The 19120-nt window shown below is 43.3% G+C and overlaps 1 protein-coding gene across 3 annotated transcripts in view; it reads right to left on the reverse strand.

Annotated features, from left to right (window-relative positions):
* Positions 1 to 19120, reverse strand: part of DCDC2 (doublecortin domain containing 2) — a 168174-nt gene that overhangs the window by 24105 nt on the left and 124949 nt on the right. For all 3 annotated transcript variants that reach the window (XM_027040411.2, XM_053223208.1, XM_053223207.1), the window contains one exon: positions 6993 to 7093. In XM_027040411.2, coding sequence (XP_026896212.1) covers positions 6993 to 7093 — 101 coding nt within the window. The remainder of the gene's footprint in view (positions 1 to 6992; positions 7094 to 19120) is intronic.

Here is a 19120-nt window from a genome sequence, read left to right on the forward strand (position 1 = left end):
ATTTTTGAGAGAGCAAGTGAGCAGGGGAGGGGCAGAGAAAGGAGGGTGGGGACAGAGATTCCCAAGCAGGCTCTACACTGACAGCACAGACCCCAATGTGGGGCTCAAACTTCAATTTGTGAGATCATGACCTGAGCCAAAGTCGGACACTTAACCAACTGAGCCCCCAGGCACCTCTATATTTCAATTAAAAAAAGAATCTAACCAGAGAGCCAAGGAAAGCCTCTAACAATTAGACAGAGATAAAAACATAGAAAGAAAGAAAGAAACCCAGAAGAAACAGAGATATTACAGGAAAATAAAGTTTAAAATAATAGATGAATCCTTGGAGATATAAAGGAAGATACCACATCCATAAAACAAGATGCTACAAAAATGTACATTCAGAGAAAATGAAAGAGCTCTTAGAAATTAAAATATGATAACAAAAAATCAACAGATGGAAGATAAACGCTGAGGCTTTTTGATTTTAAAAGAAGTTGAGAAAATACAAGAAAAAATTTATAGAGATGGAACAAAGGAGAGGTAAATGGAGAGTCAGTCTAAGAAGGCCGATACCCAAATATGTGCAGGGGCGCCTGGGTGACTCAGTCAGCTAAGCATCCAACTCTTGATTTTGGCTCAGGTCATGATCTTGACGTTCATGAGTTCAAGCCCCACATCGGGCTCTGTGCTGACAGCACAGAGCCTGCTTAGGATTCTCTCTCTCTCTCCCTCTTGCTCTGCCCCTCTTCACTCACACTTACTTTCTCTCTCTCTCTCAAAAATAAGTAAACATTAAAAAAAAAAAATTCCAAATACTTGCAGTTCGAGAAAGAGAGAAGAGGGGAGAAGGAAATCGTCAAAGAGATAGTTCAATAATTTTTTTCCAGACTGAAAAATAAGCATCTCTAAAATTTAAAAGTCCACTGGGTACCCAATCCAATCAGCAAAGGAGCTTCACCAAGGCACATAACTGGAAATTTCCAGAACACCAGGAACAAAAGAGCCTAAAAGCTTCCAGAGAGGGGGAAAAGGATTATTTACAGAAGTTCAGGAAACAGAATGGCATGAAACTTCCCAACCGGCATTGTGGATGGACAACTAAGCAGTGGTTTCAAAATTCTGAGAGAAATCATTATGTAACCTAAAGTTTTATACCTAGCCATACAGTCAAGTTTGAGTAGAAGAAAAGGCACGTTCAGACATGCGAAGTCTCAAAAACAATGTTCTTCCCACACAGCTGTTCCCAGGAGGCTATTAGGAGTGAGTTCCATAAAAAATGAAGGTGTGTCCAAGAAAGAGGAAGATGTGGAGGCCAAGGAATAGGAGATCTATCCCCTGGAGAAGTGAAAGAAATTCCCAAAACAATAGTAAAGAAAAATAGTGAGATAACTTGAAAAAGCAGAGCCAGAGAATACCTACCCAGCTTGAGGCAGATGATGAAGGGTCTGAGAAAAAAATGAAGTTGAAATTTCATCATCATTGCACATGCTTTGAGTACACTAAGAGGAAATCAACCCCTGGCAGTTTAGAGATCACTTGGTAATAGCTACACAGAAAACTATACAACTGGAAAAAAAAAAAAAGGTAACTGAAGTGGGAAAGAGGAAAAGAGGGTTGCACAAGAAAGGAAACGGAACCAGAATCCATTCTGTGGCTCAAATAATATAGCAAAGATAATGTACAGATTAAATACTGACTCAGCCAAAAATCATCATGAAATTAACGTGCAGAGAGAGAAGAGGGTCACGTGTGTGTGTGTCTGTACGCCTGTGGCCTTATTGTGGGGTGGGGGATAAGACTAAGACTTCCACGGTCATTAGGGATAAAGTTAATCATACCTAAATTTGAAAAGAACAATCACAAAACTTACTTGATACCAAATTTGAGATAGCACCTAGTAAAAGGATCTCCATTATTTTATGTGCCCTTAAAATTAACAAAAAAAAAAGCCAATTAAACTATGACATACAATCGCCTATAAGACCCAAAGGCCCAAAGATTTCAGAGACATTACCGTGGAAGGGAAGGAAGGATGTATGGATTAGAAATACAGCAGTGTGTTCGACACCAAAGAGTTCTGAACAAAGTGGTGTGTTCAAATGGGTTACCTGCGTGGAGCAGGAATCCAGCTGGGGAGGGGTGAGGCACGTGGTTGCTACTTCTGTTATAATCTTTGTTAAAATTCAAAAAAATATTATATGTGTAACTTTACTGTTAAGGGTTTAGTAAGTTTCAAATAAATAAATAAAGACTGTGTATCACAACCTCCAATTAAAAAAAAAAAAACGAGAAACGGTTTCACTGCTCTACTGAAAGAGGTTCAATGATATTTAATGAAACTACTTAGCATAAAAACATCTTGTAATTCTCATTATTATACTATTCAAAATCAACTGCAAATGGGTGAGGAAAGCTACAAAAGAATCCAAAACCACTCCAAAGCTGCTATCCTTATCTTCTGCCCTCTTCTCTCAAATGGAACAAGATGTAAAAGATAACTGCTCGTTGCCTATTTTATATGTATTTATTTGCTTGTGTTCCTGAGACGGTGGGTTCTCCCATCCGGCCCTACTTACCAGAGGCAGTGTACTTCAGTATAAAGGAGCAGGCTCATTCCTCGCCTCTTTAGCTTGGAAAAGCATCAATTTACAAAGGACACATGAGTCATCAGTGCCAGCGTGTTAACACAGGTATTGGTTAGTCAGGCACTTGCTCTACTGCTTAGGAAAAAAGACTGATTTGGAGTGTGCATACAAAAAATAATAATAATAATAAATTTTTAAAAGAAAACTTTATTCCTGTTAGACCTAAACTCTGTCCTGAGAAAAGATATTTATTCTGGCCTCCCCATTTTTTTTAAAGTGCCATTCTTCAGTTTTCCATGGGTTTGGAAGTAGCACTAGATGCAGGATTGTTAACCTGTCTCTAAAAAATGACAAGAGCCTGGACATGGGAACAGAATTCAGCCATGCTTTTAGATGGAATTAGTCTGCAGTTATACACACACTTAAGCACACAAACACCATGCACCGTCCAGCAGAGGCTATCAAGGACGACAGGAGGTCTGAAATTTTAAAAGCTTACCCATTAGCCTGTCGTTGGTTTCACGGACGTGGCAGAAGACAGAAGACTTCTGGGTCAGGGACAACGAACTTTATTGCTCACAACAGCAGAGGATCCCCGTTTGCACCCACTCCCCAAGGCCTCACCCCACAGGGCAATGGGAAGGGGGGCTGGTGATACACATAGTGGCTCACCTTCCAGGGAAAGAACTCTCAGCTTAGGGAACCCAAAACTTTTTCTGAATACTTTCATCGTGCTCAAATATACATCCCATAAAAATTTACTGTTTTAGCTAGTTTTGAACGTCCAGTTCAATGGCACCATGTCTTTTATGATAGATAGTAAACCTGCCTGCCCTTTGCACCACGGGAAGACATTACCTTTACTATACCGGACAATAAACAAACCAGGCCTTTGCCCCAAGGCAGGCGTTCTCCATCTCACTACTATTAACATTCTGGACTGAACAGGTTTTTGTTGTGAGGGCTGCATTGCAAGATAATTCAGCAGCCGCCCTGGCCACTTCCCAGCAGATGCCAGTAGTCCCTCAGCTGTCACAATCAAATGTCCCCAGAAACTGCCAAACAGCCCTTAGAGGCAAGACTGCCTCCAACTGAGAATGACTGTTCCAGAGGAAGTCACTAGGTCTTTCAAGGTTGTTCAAACACCCCTGAAAAGATAGTCCAGAACAAAGGCGCTCTGTGCCTCTGCTCGTAATGTAGGCCCAAACACAGGAGACCCATGGAGAATTGGCTTCCAGCAGAGGCCTCAATATTTACTTCTAGAACTTGATCTGCTTTTCAGGCACAGACAAATTACTTGGCCGATTACGGATGATAATTATACACCCACCCACCCCCACCACACACACGTGCACACATGCACACCTTTGTTCATGGCCCTCTGACTAAAGCTTTAATAGGAACCACTTAGATAATAGGAAATCAGTCCAAAGAAGTTAATAGCTATGGCCCAAAAGGGAGTGTATGTTAGTGTCACTCACAGCTGAATCAAGTAGTATATACAATGACTACATTTCCTTTCTTACGAAGGAATTTTTTCTTTCTTTAAGCCAATAATTGACTTTTTTTTTTTTTTTGCATTTAACACTCTTCCCCCAGATTACTCAGATGCTTTGAAATTGGACAGACCTGTATTCAAATATCAACTCCTGGGGCACCTGGGGGGCTCAGTCGGTTCAGCGTCCGACTTCAGCTCAGGTCATGATCTCGCAGTTCGTGGGTTTGAGCCCCGCGTCGGGCTCTGTGCTGACAGCTGGGAGCCTGGAGCCCGCTTCGGATTCTGTGTCTCCCTCTCTCTCTGCCCCTCCCCTGCTCGCGCTCTGTCTCTCTCTCTCTCAAAAATAAGTAAACATTAAAAAGTTGTGTTTTTTTTTTTTCAAATACCAACTCCTCTGCATAGCGGTACAACCCTAGACAAGCAATCCCATCTACATGAGCTCATTTTCTTCCTACATATAAAGTAGGTGGGATGAAACCGATGTTTCAGGGTTGTCATCACAGTTGTATGAATACAAAAGCACCTAGTACAGTGCCTGGCACACCACAAGGGTGCGTCCTCAGAGTTGTTCTTACTGTAATGGTCTCCACACCCTCGCTTGGCCCTTCACAGTATTTATAACACAGCCGCTTAGGATATGGAGCAAGAGGTCTCCGGGCCATGGAGAGAATGACTCTATGACCCGACCCCATAAGTATCTCTCGCCAACCACGTGTGCTAGCTAAGTCCAGCTCTATTATTAACAGGGTCAAAGAAGAAAGTAAGCCTGACCTTCTGTTACCCGGTTTTTATTTCCTTCAAACCGACATCAGTGTGTGGACGGTGCCCAGCTTTTACCAACCTGTTTACTCAGTCTGTCTGCACACTTCTATTTCAATAGGCTACCCTCTCCAGTCGAATGAGAAATCAAGCTCTGTGGACACTTATCCAAGGCCGTTCAGGTAGTTTCAGAGACCAGCTCCCTCTGTTGGCTCCTTGCGATACCAAACTTACAAAGAAAGAAATACTAGGGCACCTGGGTGGCTCAGTAGGCTACCTGTCAGCCTCCTGATTTCGGCTCAGGTCATGATCTCATGATTCGTGAGTTTGAGCCCCACGTCAGGCTCTGTGCTATCAGCACAGAGCCTGCTTGGGATTCTCTGTCTCCCTCTCTCTCTGCCCCTCCCCTGTTGGCCCTCTCTCTCTCTCTCTCAAATAAATAAATAAACATGAATTTTTTTTTAAAATAAAGAAATACCTATCACAGATTTTGAAACTTGTTAAGTGATTAACAAAGAGATTTCTCTTCTGGTAATAATGGTATGATTTGGTTTGATTTTTGACATTTTGGCTTTGGAATAGAAATGAGTCTGGTTTGGGGCAGCTGTTAGGTGCTGTATACACATGATGATTACTCTTCCTTGTCTTAAAATGTAACATTTAATTATAGCTTCACAGAAGACCTCAAATTCCATTTTCCCTCAGGGGAAAAAAATACCTTTAACTGGAGTTTACGAAAAATTATTAGTTGTAGCTAATCCTGGCTAATAAATTGGATTTTTGAAATCTGTGTGATTTTTAACACATTAGGTTTTTCATCAGGAAGGCGATGCTTACAGAAAATGCCTGCAGAATAATCAAGTAGCAATCTCACTGCCACACTGCTAGGACAAATACAATTGAGAAGATCATCTATGGAACTTGCTGGATTGTGAAATTTGCTTTCTGAAAAGGAAATATCACATAATAGTCCAAGGACAAGTGGCAAATCCTAGTGACTTCTCGTTCCCTTTAGCCAGGGGTATGATTTCCTCCTCCCCAACCTAAATTCCAATCCTCCATTTAGAAATGCAAGAAATCTGCTTGAATTGTATTAAAAAGCCTACCTGACTTATTTCTTGCATCATTTAGTGAACACTAACACTCCCTCATCCCTTCCACAAGCACATGTACACACATCCACAGAGACTCTCTCTCTCTCTCTCTCTCTCTCTTTCTCTCTCTCTCTCTCCCTCTCCCCTTCCCCCTACAAATACAGTGTTCCGTTGGCCTAAAAGGAAAATCAACAGAAGACACAGCAAATACTTGAGTTGCATCTGTATAGGCAATTCTTCTATGAAAACCAAAATCCAACCACAGCAATTTCAAAGACCCTACAGGAGAGAATATCACAGTATTCAAAACAAACAGAAAGAAAGAAAGAAAGAAAGAAAGAAAGAAAGAAAGAAAGAAAGAAAGAAAGAAAGAAAGAAAGAAAGAAAGAAAAAAGAAAAGGAAGGAAGGAAGGAAGGAAGGAAGGAAGGAAGGAAGGAAGGAAGGAAGGAAGGAAGAAAGATAGGCAAACTCCTTTTCTAAATGGAGGAATTTTTTTCTAGATAAAAACCCCAAGTCAGTATTTTTTTTTTCTGTATCAAACTTTCTCCCTCTTTGCATCCCCTGGCTTACCCCCAATGCACCTTATTCTTCAATGTTATTTATTAAAGTTACATCTTTTTCCAGAATTACCAAAACAACAAAAAATAAAAAAAGACAGTCCAAATGGCTGTTCTCTTTGTAGGAGTACCAGGAAGACCTGAAGGTGTATTGTGTTGTCTTGTGTTTAACGTTGTTTGGCCACCTGACTACCTGAGAGGGTTTAACCAGCACCTGCATGGGAACAGCCTGAGGCCGGTAACGCGGGACTGGAAAGAAAGAAGTGGCGATTGGTTTAGGCGCATTTTTAAAGACATGGGAAAAAAAAAAGAGGTTAGAGAAGGAGAGAGCCAAAGCATAAGAGACTCTTAAAAACTGAGAACCAACTGAGGGTTGATGGGGGGTGGGAGGGAGGGGAGGGTGGGTGATGGGTACTGAGGAGGGCACCTTTTGGGATGAGCACTGGGTGTTGTATGGAAACCAATTTGACAATAAATTTCATATTAAAAAAAAAAAAAAGACATGGAGACTACCTGATCAACTGGGATCTCGACTTGAGTATCTTCATCTTCTTGGACTTCTGCTGCCCCCTGTGTCTCAGACCTCTCTGCTCCAGCTTTGAAGACGCCTTCATCTATTATTGGAGACAAATGCACAGCGAAAATCAAAATCCAATTGTGACATCGTGTGGCTGAATGCTGAAATTACAACCAAATACCTAACGAAAATCATGTTTTCTAATAGGTATTTTGGCTCCCTTTGTACCCTCCCCCCCCCCCCCCCCAATTCTTCTGCATTTTCACACTGGGAAGAGGGACAGTGGCCAAGACGAGGTGGACCCAGCAGGGCAGAGCTGCGTCCCAGACCCCTCTCTCACCCTCTGGCTGCTGACTTAGTAACACAACCCTGCAGATGTATTTACACAGAGAGGACCTCACACCTATTATCTGCTCACCACTCCTATCCAGGAAGCAGTGACGATGCTTGGTGCCTGAAAACACTAGTTTTAGAAACTCTCCTTTCCGAAGAGAAACCACAGAGCTGACTCCGGGTCTCACACAAATCAATTTTTTATTTTGCAGATTTCCACAGGATTTTCACAACCTAGGTCTTAAAATCCTTACGTGTAAAATGGAACCTAAATCTCTAAGACTTTAGGTTAAGCTCCCGTGACCTGTTTTCCCCACTGAAAGCAGCAATAGCTGTTTTCCGTATCTGAAGTCGTTTTCCTGTTTCCCCTCAGTCTTGTCTCCTCCGGGCCCCATCATCAAAGAATCCCAGAACCGTCTATCATTCTCTCTGCGTGCCCCCCAAGTAGGTTTAAGGCTTCGGTCCTTCTCACAGAGGTTTCCTCTGGCCAATTTTTAAGGATCTCCAGGAATGGAGAACTCACCTCCTTCTCTGCTAATCTATTATAGGACTAGATTACCCCCTGCACTGTACCAAGTACGGTTTCACCTTTTGTCTTGAAACCCCCTCTATTTCCCCAATAGAAGCTTGCTTCCCAGAGCACAGTGACCGGACACGTGTCACATGAAAACACTCCATAGTGTTCAAGTTATAAAGTCACTCTTGATTAAACGTAAAACAGATTCTTACACTCGTGGAGGCTCAGTGATGTAAAAGGCACCATGCCAGTCGATGTGGCCACCTAAGGTATAAATGAGGTGTAGACTGTCCTCTCAACTTGCCTGCAGACCAATGCATGTCTGTAGACATGCACACACGCCCCCAGTAGGGCTCCCTGAGAAAGCGCTGTAAGAGGGGGTGTATCCAAGGGCTGCGGGCACTTAGCCCTTCTGGTTTCTCCTAGAGAAACCATTTTCCTTTTTAATTACTTTTTTTTGTATCTTGACTAGATATTGGCTGCTGTACTCTCCTTTTTAAAAAGGAGACAGCTGCCCTCAAAGCTGATTATATGCCTAAGATTAATTCGCATGGATTAACTCATTTTGAGGATTATCTACAGCAATCATTCACTCCCAGGCTGGTCCTTCCTATCACTCAACAAAGTCTTTCCACCCACTGATCCCTTCTTCCATCAGCTCTTGTATGCTTACGCCATCCAGAGTAATTTTTCATTCATGGGTTTTCTCACTTAAGTCACCTATAGGTACATGAACATTAAAAATATACACGTATATAGGAATCCTTGCAAAACCATTACCAATGACGATGTCAGCATTGTCATTACCACTAGTACTAATCCTCCCCCAAAGACATGTACCATACGGCATATCTAAGGATTATGTCCTGACTCTGTCCTGTCTTGCAACCGAGAACACGGATCCACAATGAAATCTCAGCCAAAATCCCAGCCACATCAGAAGAAAGAATATAGAAAGTGAAACAGAGAATGCGATGACATCCTCACAGATGTAGGAATAAATGCATAGAGTTCTGATCTTGCACTGAACAAAGCCATCCTTCACCTAACAAAAGTACAGGGAAAGCCACCGCAAGGGGCTAGGAAAATAACTTACAATTATTCTGTCATAAAGGAGGAAAAGTGGAAAGGAGTAGTCCAGTCCACAAAAGTGGAGGCAAAAGAGACTGGGTAAGCTATTGGTCTCTCAAGGACTCGCAACTTGAACCTTGGAACTCAAGGCAACAATGGTGGAAACAATTTCCAACAGTGGTGGAAACAACAGAAATAAATACTGTCTTATTCACATGTGGAGTTCGTAACCTTGTGGATGTTCACAGGCAGATTTCAAAACACAGGCTGCACAATTTATCAAATGTTATCTCCAGTATGGTTTTAAAAGGAAAACCAGGCATGTGTGACATTCATTGCTACCTTCTGGATTACTTTAGAAGACAACAATCACACTCAGCCCCGAAATGTCCCTGGAGTCAAACCTGCAGAGAAGGACGCTACACTATGGCGATGACCTAAGTACCTGACTTTTTGGGTGACATTTTAGCATTCATGTGTTGCACTTGCTTTCAAAGACACTCCCAAGAGCAACCTACAGATACAAACAGAATATATTCTTAAATACTCACATTCAACGAAATGCTTAACTGTATCCAACCAGAACTACAAATGACTTACCGATGTGTTTCAGAATAAACATTTCACCGGAAAAGAAAAATGAAATCAATGGTAACAAATAAAATAAAATTGAAAGGGCGCTGGAATGGGAAATGGCAGCCACAGGGTAGAAAAGACAAAGAGACAAATCAAGAAAACTCAGTGTCTTGTGTGGCGACACAGAGAACAGAAAGAGAAAAGTGTGCGTCTGTGGCGTGGGCGGAGGGCCTTGCTCATCAGCGAACTGATGTCTGTCTCCTGCAGCAGAGCAAGAAGGGAAGGTCAGAAGGGAAGTCACAGGAACAGTGGCAACAAAAGGAAAAAAAAAGGAACAACAGCTAGAAAATTACTCTATGATAGGAGACAGCCTACTAGGATTTCAACGTTTACTATACATGTTATATACAATTAAAAATAGAGAAATAGGAATTTCTAGAGAAAAAACATTTTCACACAGCATGCGCTGATTATAAACTGTTTATATAATATGTATGCATGTTTGAAAACGTGGAAAATGAAGAAAATAAACATCCTTCTAACCTCATGATGCAGAGACAATCACCTCTAATAATTTGACAACAGATTTTCCGTCCCTTTCTCTCTCCCTCCTTCTCCTTACACACACACACTCATTCATGAAAGTGGAATCTTACTGTACATATAATTTTCTAAGGCTGTTTTTTACTTTAAAATCACATCCTGAGCGTTTCCCGTATCACTAAATGTTATCTGAACACAGGTTGCTGCAAATGGTATACCACACTGCAATTAAGGGACAATACTGAACGACGAAAAATTGTTTTTAAACGAACAGGGTGCATTTCATTCATCTGATCGATGGGTAAATATGTATCAAGGTCCAACACACAAAAGTCACCCTGGGACACCTGAAAGGGTTGCTCTTTACAGGCTTAGCATCTTGTGGAAAGGTCACAGAGTCATGGGCTATTTATCTTTCCAAGTACATGCCTTGTAGCTCCTTTCCTGCCTTATGGGTCCTTGTTTGCCGGGAATAAGCACAGCGCCCTGCCCACTAAGTCCTCGGGAAATGCTTATTGAAATTTAAGTCAAAAGACAAGTTCCTGGTTTGATCTCTCTCTCCCATGTTGAGTTCCCTCTAGCTCTACGCCCCTTTAACCCTGCCCCCTGCACAGTGGCGAACTATTGAATTTTCTCTTCCAAAATGTCCCCTGAGCATGTGGACATCCTGGTTTTGATACAATTTTGACTTATGTGATTAACTCATATAAATCCCCAGTCTCTCCACTGAATGTCTCATTTTAGAGGCAACCTCCCCAATCCGGTCTTCTCCATCCTGTATCTATCACCTGAGTGCTTTCAATACTCAGGTGATGAACCGTTCCACACCCAGGCCTCAATACTCTGGCTTCTCAACTCCACTGAGATCTCCAACTCCGCCTTACCACACGTCCTCTTCATCCCGTGCAGGGACTGCCATCACAGCCCGCCCACAGAGCCCACGGTGTTAGCTCACGTCTCATGCCTGTGCCCTCAACATCCAGGTGATGCCTTTCAGCCTTGTCCCTGTGCGGCTGCCTGTTGGGAGTCTAGGAGTCTGGCGCTCTCTCTCTCCATTTCTCCATTTCGCTCTCCGGGTTTCAGCAGCACTGCTGGCTGCTGCTTCTCAGTCTCCTTGGCCAACTCAGCCTTCTCTGTCCACCCTCTAAGTGGTGGACCACTATTCTCTACTCACACACTCTCCTTAGACAAGCTCACCAAGATCATGGTTTGAACACCAGCCATAGGCCAATGATTCTCTGATCTGTACCAGCCTCTTCAGAGATCCCCAAACTTGTATCTCCAATTACCTAACTTGACATCTCACCTTTGATATCAAATGGGCATCTTAACATCATCAAAAGGGAACTCTGCTCCTCTGCCGGCCAACTGCCCATCAACTCTATTCTCCACTCCGGGAAATGTCAGTACCACTCAATCCCCAAATCTTGAAATTATCCTGACTTCCTTCTTGCTCTCATTCCGTGTATCCATTCCATTGTTGCCTTGTCAATTCAATTTCCTTTTAAATATATCCCAAATCTGTGAATATTATCCCTATTTCCATTATCAACTTGGACTAATCATCATTATCTGCAGGATGGGCAATTGGAAACCTTACACATCAACATCTCTCTTATTCAACTCTTGCTATCCTGTAATTCATCCCCCACAAAGTAGCCAAGTGCACTCAACAGATGATAAAAAGTATTTAGAAACTCTCTCACATCGTTTCATCATGCACAGAACCCAAGGTCTTTACCATGGCTCACAAGGATGTGATCTGGTACTTACCTCCTTCTTGGCACATGCTTCCTACCACATTCCCTTTGCCCATTAAACTCCAGCTACATTCTGCTTCTCCAACAGAAAGTTCATTCCCACCTTTGTACTTCTTATGCCTTCTCCCTGAAATATTCTTTCCCCTTTTTTCACAACACTGGCTGCTCCTCATTGCACAGATCTCAGGAAACTCTCCTCCTTCCTATTCCAGTAGCCACCCAGTCATTCATATTGTTTTTTTTTTTAATGTTTATTTATTACTGAGAAACAGACACAGAGAATGAGCAGGGGAGGGGCCGAGAGATGGAGAGACACAGAATCGGAAGCAGGCTCCAGGCTCTGAGCCGTTAGCACAGAGCCCGACGCGGGGCTCGAACTCACAAACTGTGAGATCATGACCTGAGCTGAAGTTGGATGTTTAACCTACTGAGCCACCCAGGCGCCCCAATATTGTTGTATTTTAATTCTCTGACTAGCACCTACTACTAGCTGACATTTTCTCAGGTTTATTTTCCTGTTTTAGTGTTTGCCAGTCTCCACCAAACCATAAGCTCCAAGAGAGCGGGTACCATGCCCACGTCGTTTAATGCTGTATCCCCAGCATGTAACAGAGTTCTGCACACAGTCGTTCAAAAGGGATTTGTTGAGAGAATGAAGATATTTGCTGCACTGAAATAAAATGTAAGGAGCATCCACTCATTCACTATTTTTAAAGACTTTGTTTTTAAGTAATCTCTACCCCCAGTGTGGGGTTCAAACTCACCACGCCAAGATCAAGACTTGCATGCTCCACCAACTGAGCTAGCCAAGCACCCCAGGAGCATGCCATTTAGAAGCCAGGAGCCAGTGGATTAATTTCTCATGCCCTTACATGGTTTATGCCCCCATTTGGCCAACAGGTGGCAGTACAGCATCTGGATGAGGAGGGGGATAATGAAGGTTGAAGAGAAAGGCTGGAGTGTGGCCAACACAGGGATCAACTATGTATGCTATTGTGGTGGGCAAAGTAACAGCCCCCCAAAGACACCCATGTCCTAATTCCCTGTTACTGTCATTGCGCTACATTGCATGGCAGAGGTGAATTAAGGCTCAAGATAGAATTACTGTTGCTAATCAGCTGGCCGCGAGATGGGGAGACTGTTCCGTATTATTCTCGTGGACCCAGTGTAATCACAAAGGTCCTCATAAATGAGAGAGAGGGGCAAGAGGATGGGGGTCATGGTGACAGCGTGTGAGAAAGGCTCGCCAGGTCATGGCTGGCTTTGAAGATGGAGGGGGACATAAACCAGGGAACTGTAGACGACCTTCGAAAACTGAAAAAGGCAAGGGTACAAATTTTCCCCCTTAGAGACTCCAGAAGGAACAAAGCCCTGCCAGGGCTCTGATTATAGGCCAATGAGGACCATTTTGGAAATCTGACCTCCGGGACTGTAATATCAAGAATCTGTATGTTGTCGTAAAGTGCCCAGTTTGTGGTGAGTTGTTACAGCACCAATAGGAAACTAATACACCATGTGTCTAAAAGTCATGGTCTAGGGGCGCCTGGATGGCTCAGTCAGTTAAGCACCCCACTTCAGCTCAGGTCATGATCTCTCAGTTCGTGAGTTCAAACCCCACACTGGGCTTACTGCTGTCAGCACAGCCTGCTTCAGAGCCTCTGTCCCCATCTCTCTCTCTCTCTCTCTCTCTCTCTCTCTCTCTCTCTCTCTGCCCCTCCCCTGCTCATGCTCTTTCTCTCTCAAAAATAAAATAAAAAAACATTAAAAATGAAAATAAGTAAATAAATAGTAAAAGTCATGGTCTAGAGAGAATATCAGGGCAGTAGCCATGGCAAATCCCCTTTCCGACTCCTGCAGGCACCTGCTGGATGGGGTGTTCAGAAAAGCCCCTGCAAACCCACTGCTTTCTGTTCTCCTGCTATCACCTCTCTTTCTCACTCCTCTACAAGGTGCAAAAACCAGCACCACCCCCCAGACACCCACCCATCTGCCAGAAGAAAAGGGATTCAATTTTTTTAATGTCTTCCCCTACCCGAAAACATCTGTAACAAAAGCCGTTCGCTAACAAACTAAAGAGCAGGGATAAATTTGATACACAATACTGCTCCCATTCAATTACTACATTAAGGATCAAATCCAACGCTCGGATGCACACACACCCACATTCAGCTCTAATCTCTCCTGTTTGAATCGCAAAGAGACATTTTTAGTGTATATTACACCGTAAAGCAACAGCAAAGACGCTGGTAAAAAATAAAAACGCTCCTCAATTATTTTTCACTTGTCCCTTATGAATTTTATTGCCTAAAGAATGAAACGGCACCACTGTGGAGTTCATAATAAATAGGAATCCGTTTCCCTGCAGAAAGGGAAAACAGACACTCATGTTTGTTTAGTTTCCACAACTAGAACAGGAGAAATGAAGAGGTTTCCCAGTTTCAGGGTGTCGATATTTCAGTTGAGTAATGTCACAATACTCTAATGTTCTTGAGTAAGAGAAGTTACCAAGTGATGAATGACACACGCAAGTAACTGATGAGAATTAGTGTTTAAGCCCAACCGTCTTGTTTAAGGCGTACCTCCTCACCAGAATTACTAAAAATTATTTTTAAATAGCATGATAAGCCATATTTTGATGTGCTCCGTGTTTGAAATCAATGGAAACTTATCGGGGCAAAGAAGAAAAATAATGGAGTGATGCCTGGTTCTGAGTACTTTATGGAAATATTAGATATCTACTAAGTGGAAGTTCTACATGTAAGCAAGAAAAGTTTAATGTGACTATAAACATTTTACTATGATTTACTACTGAGACTGCCTCATACAGAAATGCTCAATTAGAAACAAGACATTGATTTTAAAACGTAGCTCATTAAACCCAGTAGAGAAAAAAAATGTGGGAAACAAGGAGTCTGTAACTTTCAGTGTATAAGACAATACTCTAAGAAGAAAAAAATATCTAGGCTTACTTACAAGAAAAATCATGTACTCTTTCTATGTTGTCACATCAGTTACCAGAGGCAGAATTAAGATCAAAATTGGCAAGGAGACACAGAAGTTATCTTCATTAGCTAATGTTAATGGGATCCCCACGCACACGTGAAATGTATTGAATTTCTAACACGTAACTCTTCGTGGAGATAGATTTTTGTCATCGTATCTTACTGAAATTTAAAGAAAGTGCTTCCGGAAAGCTGGCCCAGGGTGAAGCAGTCTCCCTACGTTCAGGAAGCAGCGAGGCAGAGACGAAGAACAGGCACACGTGCAACGGCGTGTCCTCGTGAGAGGACGTTGGCCAACCCGCCCCTGACCCTCGGTGGGACGTAGCCCATGTCCTCCCACCACTTCCCCAGATTAAAGCATATTATCATCGGGAAGAATCAGATCAAACGGCAGCTAATGTTCTGAGCACGTCTGAGATGGTACCGCCATGTAACCCAAATGTTTTTTAATCGCTGACCTTCTCCCTATGTTTCATCATGTCCCACAAACTCACTTGGAAACTCTGTACAGAAACCAGAATATCACAAGATTTCATCTCCTTTGGCAATTCAGAATAGTACGTGACAATGACCGTATCCATACACTTACAGAAGCTGAGTTTTCTCAACCACAGTGAAATATTTGACTTCTTTCCATTCCCTGACTTCCTCTCCAGGGTATTAACTATCATCTGCTCTGTAATTGATGTTTAAATCTGTTTGCATTTATTAAGCAACTGTAACTCTTTGCATAGAGTTGATCTTAACCGCCATGGTTATTTTACCTTGGCTTTAAATGGGTGCAACACAATTTTCCAAGTGTAAGCACAACTTAAAAGTAGGATTATTATCGTTGACCGCCCCATATCACAGGCAATTTTGTTCTTATCCCTACATTTCTGCGTTAATCTTTTTTAGATACAGATGTTTCAGATTTTTATCAAAATTAGTAATATTCAGGGGCACGTGGGTGGCTCAGTCGGTTAGGTGTCTGACTTCGGCTCAGGTAATGATCTCGCGGTTTATGAGTTTCAGCCCCGTGTCGGGCTCTGTGCTGACAGCTGGGAGCCTGGAGCCTACTTTGGATTCTGTGTCTCCCCCTCTCTCTGCCCCTCCCCTGCTCATGCTCCGTCTCTCTCTGTCTCTCAATAATAAATGTTAAAAATTTTTTAAATAAAAATAAAAAAAATTAATATTCAGAGTTACAAAGAATGAAGCATGCACTTACAATATATAGAATTCATGACTTTTTAAATAAGTGGTTTATTTATTTAATTTTTTTTAGCTTGGAGAGACAGCATGCAGGAGCAGGGAAGGGACAGAAGGAGAGGGAGAGACTGAGAGAGTACTCTCTCAAAAATAAACATTAAAAGAAATGTTTTTAAACAAAAAATAAATTAAAAAAGAAAAATAAAACTTTGTCTCATAGAACAGACTCTGAACTTGATCTTAAAGATGATGAAGACCCTCTGGGGGACTGGGGGCGGGGCGCTGTCCTGAAAGAGGGCTGCCTCGATGAATGGGGTTGGGGAACCCCGGGCAGGGCAGGGCGTGTGTGAAGGGAGGAGATAGGGAAGGTACCACTCAAGGTGCTCTCACAGGTCACTGCCGAGCGGGAGGCATCAGGTCAGAGTGAGCAGACTGGCTGAGATGCAGGAAGGAAAGGCTGGAATGTGGGTCAGATGGAAGCTGCCACAGGCTGGTAGCCTGCAGAGTTCCCACAATGGGATGGGAGCTAGGGCAGGGAATGACGGGTCCCCAGGTCCAGAGCACAGAACCCGCAGCACCTGCTGTGGTGGCAGGAAAGGCACTGCTCTGGGGACTGTGGTCTGCACAGCCCTGTAGGTCCTGCGTGAGGGCGGCACCAGAGGGGTGGGCAGAGTGGACACAAGGGAAGCAAGGCTGTCCTGGCAGGGCTCCGTGACTGCCTGGAGGGAAAGGGATGAGGTGAAAGAGCCACAGGGGACTCAGGTTTACAGCCTGGATGCATAAGCGATTAGTAGCGCTATTTACCAGGATGAGGGCCAGAGGACAAGGGGCGCGGGGGTGGGTGGTGAGAAGGGAGGCGAGGAGTTCTGAACTGGATGTACTGGCTGGAGTCTCCTGGTAAGCATCTCCACAGACACATCAAGGTAAGTGGCTGGAAATACAAACGTGTTAACTAGGATAAAGCTCTAGGAGGAGGATATTGATCTGGGAACGGTCAGAATGCAGTTGGTAAATAAAGTCATGGGTCTAGGGGCACCGGGTGGCTCAGTCGGTTGAGCGTCCGACTTCAGCTCAGGTCATGATCTCACGGCTCGGGAGTTCAAGCCCCGCATCGGGCTCTGTGCCGACAGCTCAGAGCCAGGAGCCTGCTTCGGATTCTGTGTCCCTCTCCCTCTCTGCCCCTCCCCCGTTCATGCTCTGTCTCTCTCTGTCCCAAAAATAAATAAACGTTGAAAAAAAGAAAGAAAGAAGGAAGGAAGGAAGGAAGGAAGGAAGGAAGGAAGGAAGGAAGGAAGGAAGGAAAGAAAAGAAAAGGAGAGAAAAGAAAAGAAAAGAAAAGAAGGAAAGAAGGAAAGAAAGAAAGAAACAAACGAGCAAGCTGTCCAGGAAGCCCTGGGAAAATGAAAGCAACAACAAAGGAGCGATCGGTAAAGTGTCCTCCAACGTTGGCATGCCAGTGATCGGTCAACGAGGTGAGAGGAACTTCAGTAGAGCACGAAGACCGGCTTACACTGGGGTGTGGTTTGAAAGAGCGGTGAAGAAGTGAAGACAGGAGTATGGACCGCTCTTCCCAGATGATTCCCTGTGAAGCAGAGAGGTCCTATAAAACCAAACTCAGAGGCCACGGAGGTAGCAAGGGCTGAATGGAGGTCAAATCCCATCTTTTCTGACTCTCGCCTTCCAATGAATTTGTCACAGATGTCAGCACCATAAAGCTGTTGCTAAGCCTATGTCCCCCATGCATGAGCACATCTAATGAAATCCAAGCATTCTTGCAGAAACTCAAACAGTTCATCCATTCATGCCCAAGTTAAACCAAAGCGGACCACCTTCTTCTCAATGACATAAATGTAACTAGAAACTGTATGTCATGAAAATACCAATCATTCTTGCTATGCAGACATTTACTGGAGTTCACACCCTAGCTAAAACGCCTGAATGAATTACAATATGGTAATCTGTCTGCAGGGAGTTGGGGTGAGGAGGCAGCAGGACCAGACGGACAGAAGGTTGCGCGCAGAACCCATCCCAGGAAACAAGGCACCTGCAACTTGCGTGCCTAATTAGCATGGTCATTAACAATCACCTCAGACAAAGAAATAAAAGACTCCTTAGCTTCAGAAAACTACTAAGAATTCATGCAAGGAATCCCCAAAACCCAAGACCGGGGAGAAACGCGGATTTGAAATTTTCTTTTCTTTTTTTTTAATTTTTTTAACGTTTATTTATTTTTGAGACAGAGAGAGACAGAGCATGAGCGGGGGAGGGGCACAGAGAGAGGGAGACACAGAATCCGAAGCAGGCTCCAAGCTCTGAGCGGTCAGCCCAGAGCCCGACGCGGGGCTTGAACTCACGGACCGCGAGATCGTGACCTGAACTCACGGACCGCGAGATCGTGACCTGAGTTGAAGCCGGACGCTGAACCGACTGAGCCACCCAGGCGCCCCAGGATTTGAAATTTTCAAACTCTATCTGCAGTCAATGAAACTTGAGACGCAAGACCGAAAAACTTTTCTAAATATTTGTTTCCAAATTACAAACACGGTATAGACTTAAGGGATTGAATACCCGGCCCAAACATGAAACTAGACTGTGCATTTTAAAAAGTTGGTTACTAATCCCAATTATTACTAAATTACTCCTTTGAGAATCTAAGACTCCAACATGTGCTTTCATCTACCAGCAACAATATGCTTTAAAATACTACGCTCGACAATGCCAATACCACTGTAATTGTATGAAGCAAGTTATCACCGCTTTCCAAAGTCATCTAATCCTGAGACGGGCACTGGAGATTCTGTGAGCTGTGGTCCTCACTCAGGGTAAGGAGATACACGGCACAATGTGCAAATAAGCCCAAATCAGTCATTCTGAATAAAGGGATCGGATAATTTGTCATCAAATCTGCTTGGCGCAGGTAGTATGCCTGAACTGTTCACTAAATCTGAGTGAGGGCATTTTCAATTTAACCGTTCCAACATTTTACAGACAGCATGCTTCCCTCTGCCTTAGACAACTGAAGTGAAATCTCTTAAACACTTAGCATTTCAGGTGTTTTATATCCACTCCACAGTAATTCCTGGAGAGGATGAAAAATTTTGATCAGAATTGATGCCCTGCTAAAGATGTAACTT

Source organism: Acinonyx jubatus, chromosome B2, assembly GCF_027475565.1.
Source record: "Acinonyx jubatus isolate Ajub_Pintada_27869175 chromosome B2, VMU_Ajub_asm_v1.0, whole genome shotgun sequence".
Taxonomy (NCBI): Eukaryota; Metazoa; Chordata; class Mammalia; order Carnivora; family Felidae; genus Acinonyx; species Acinonyx jubatus.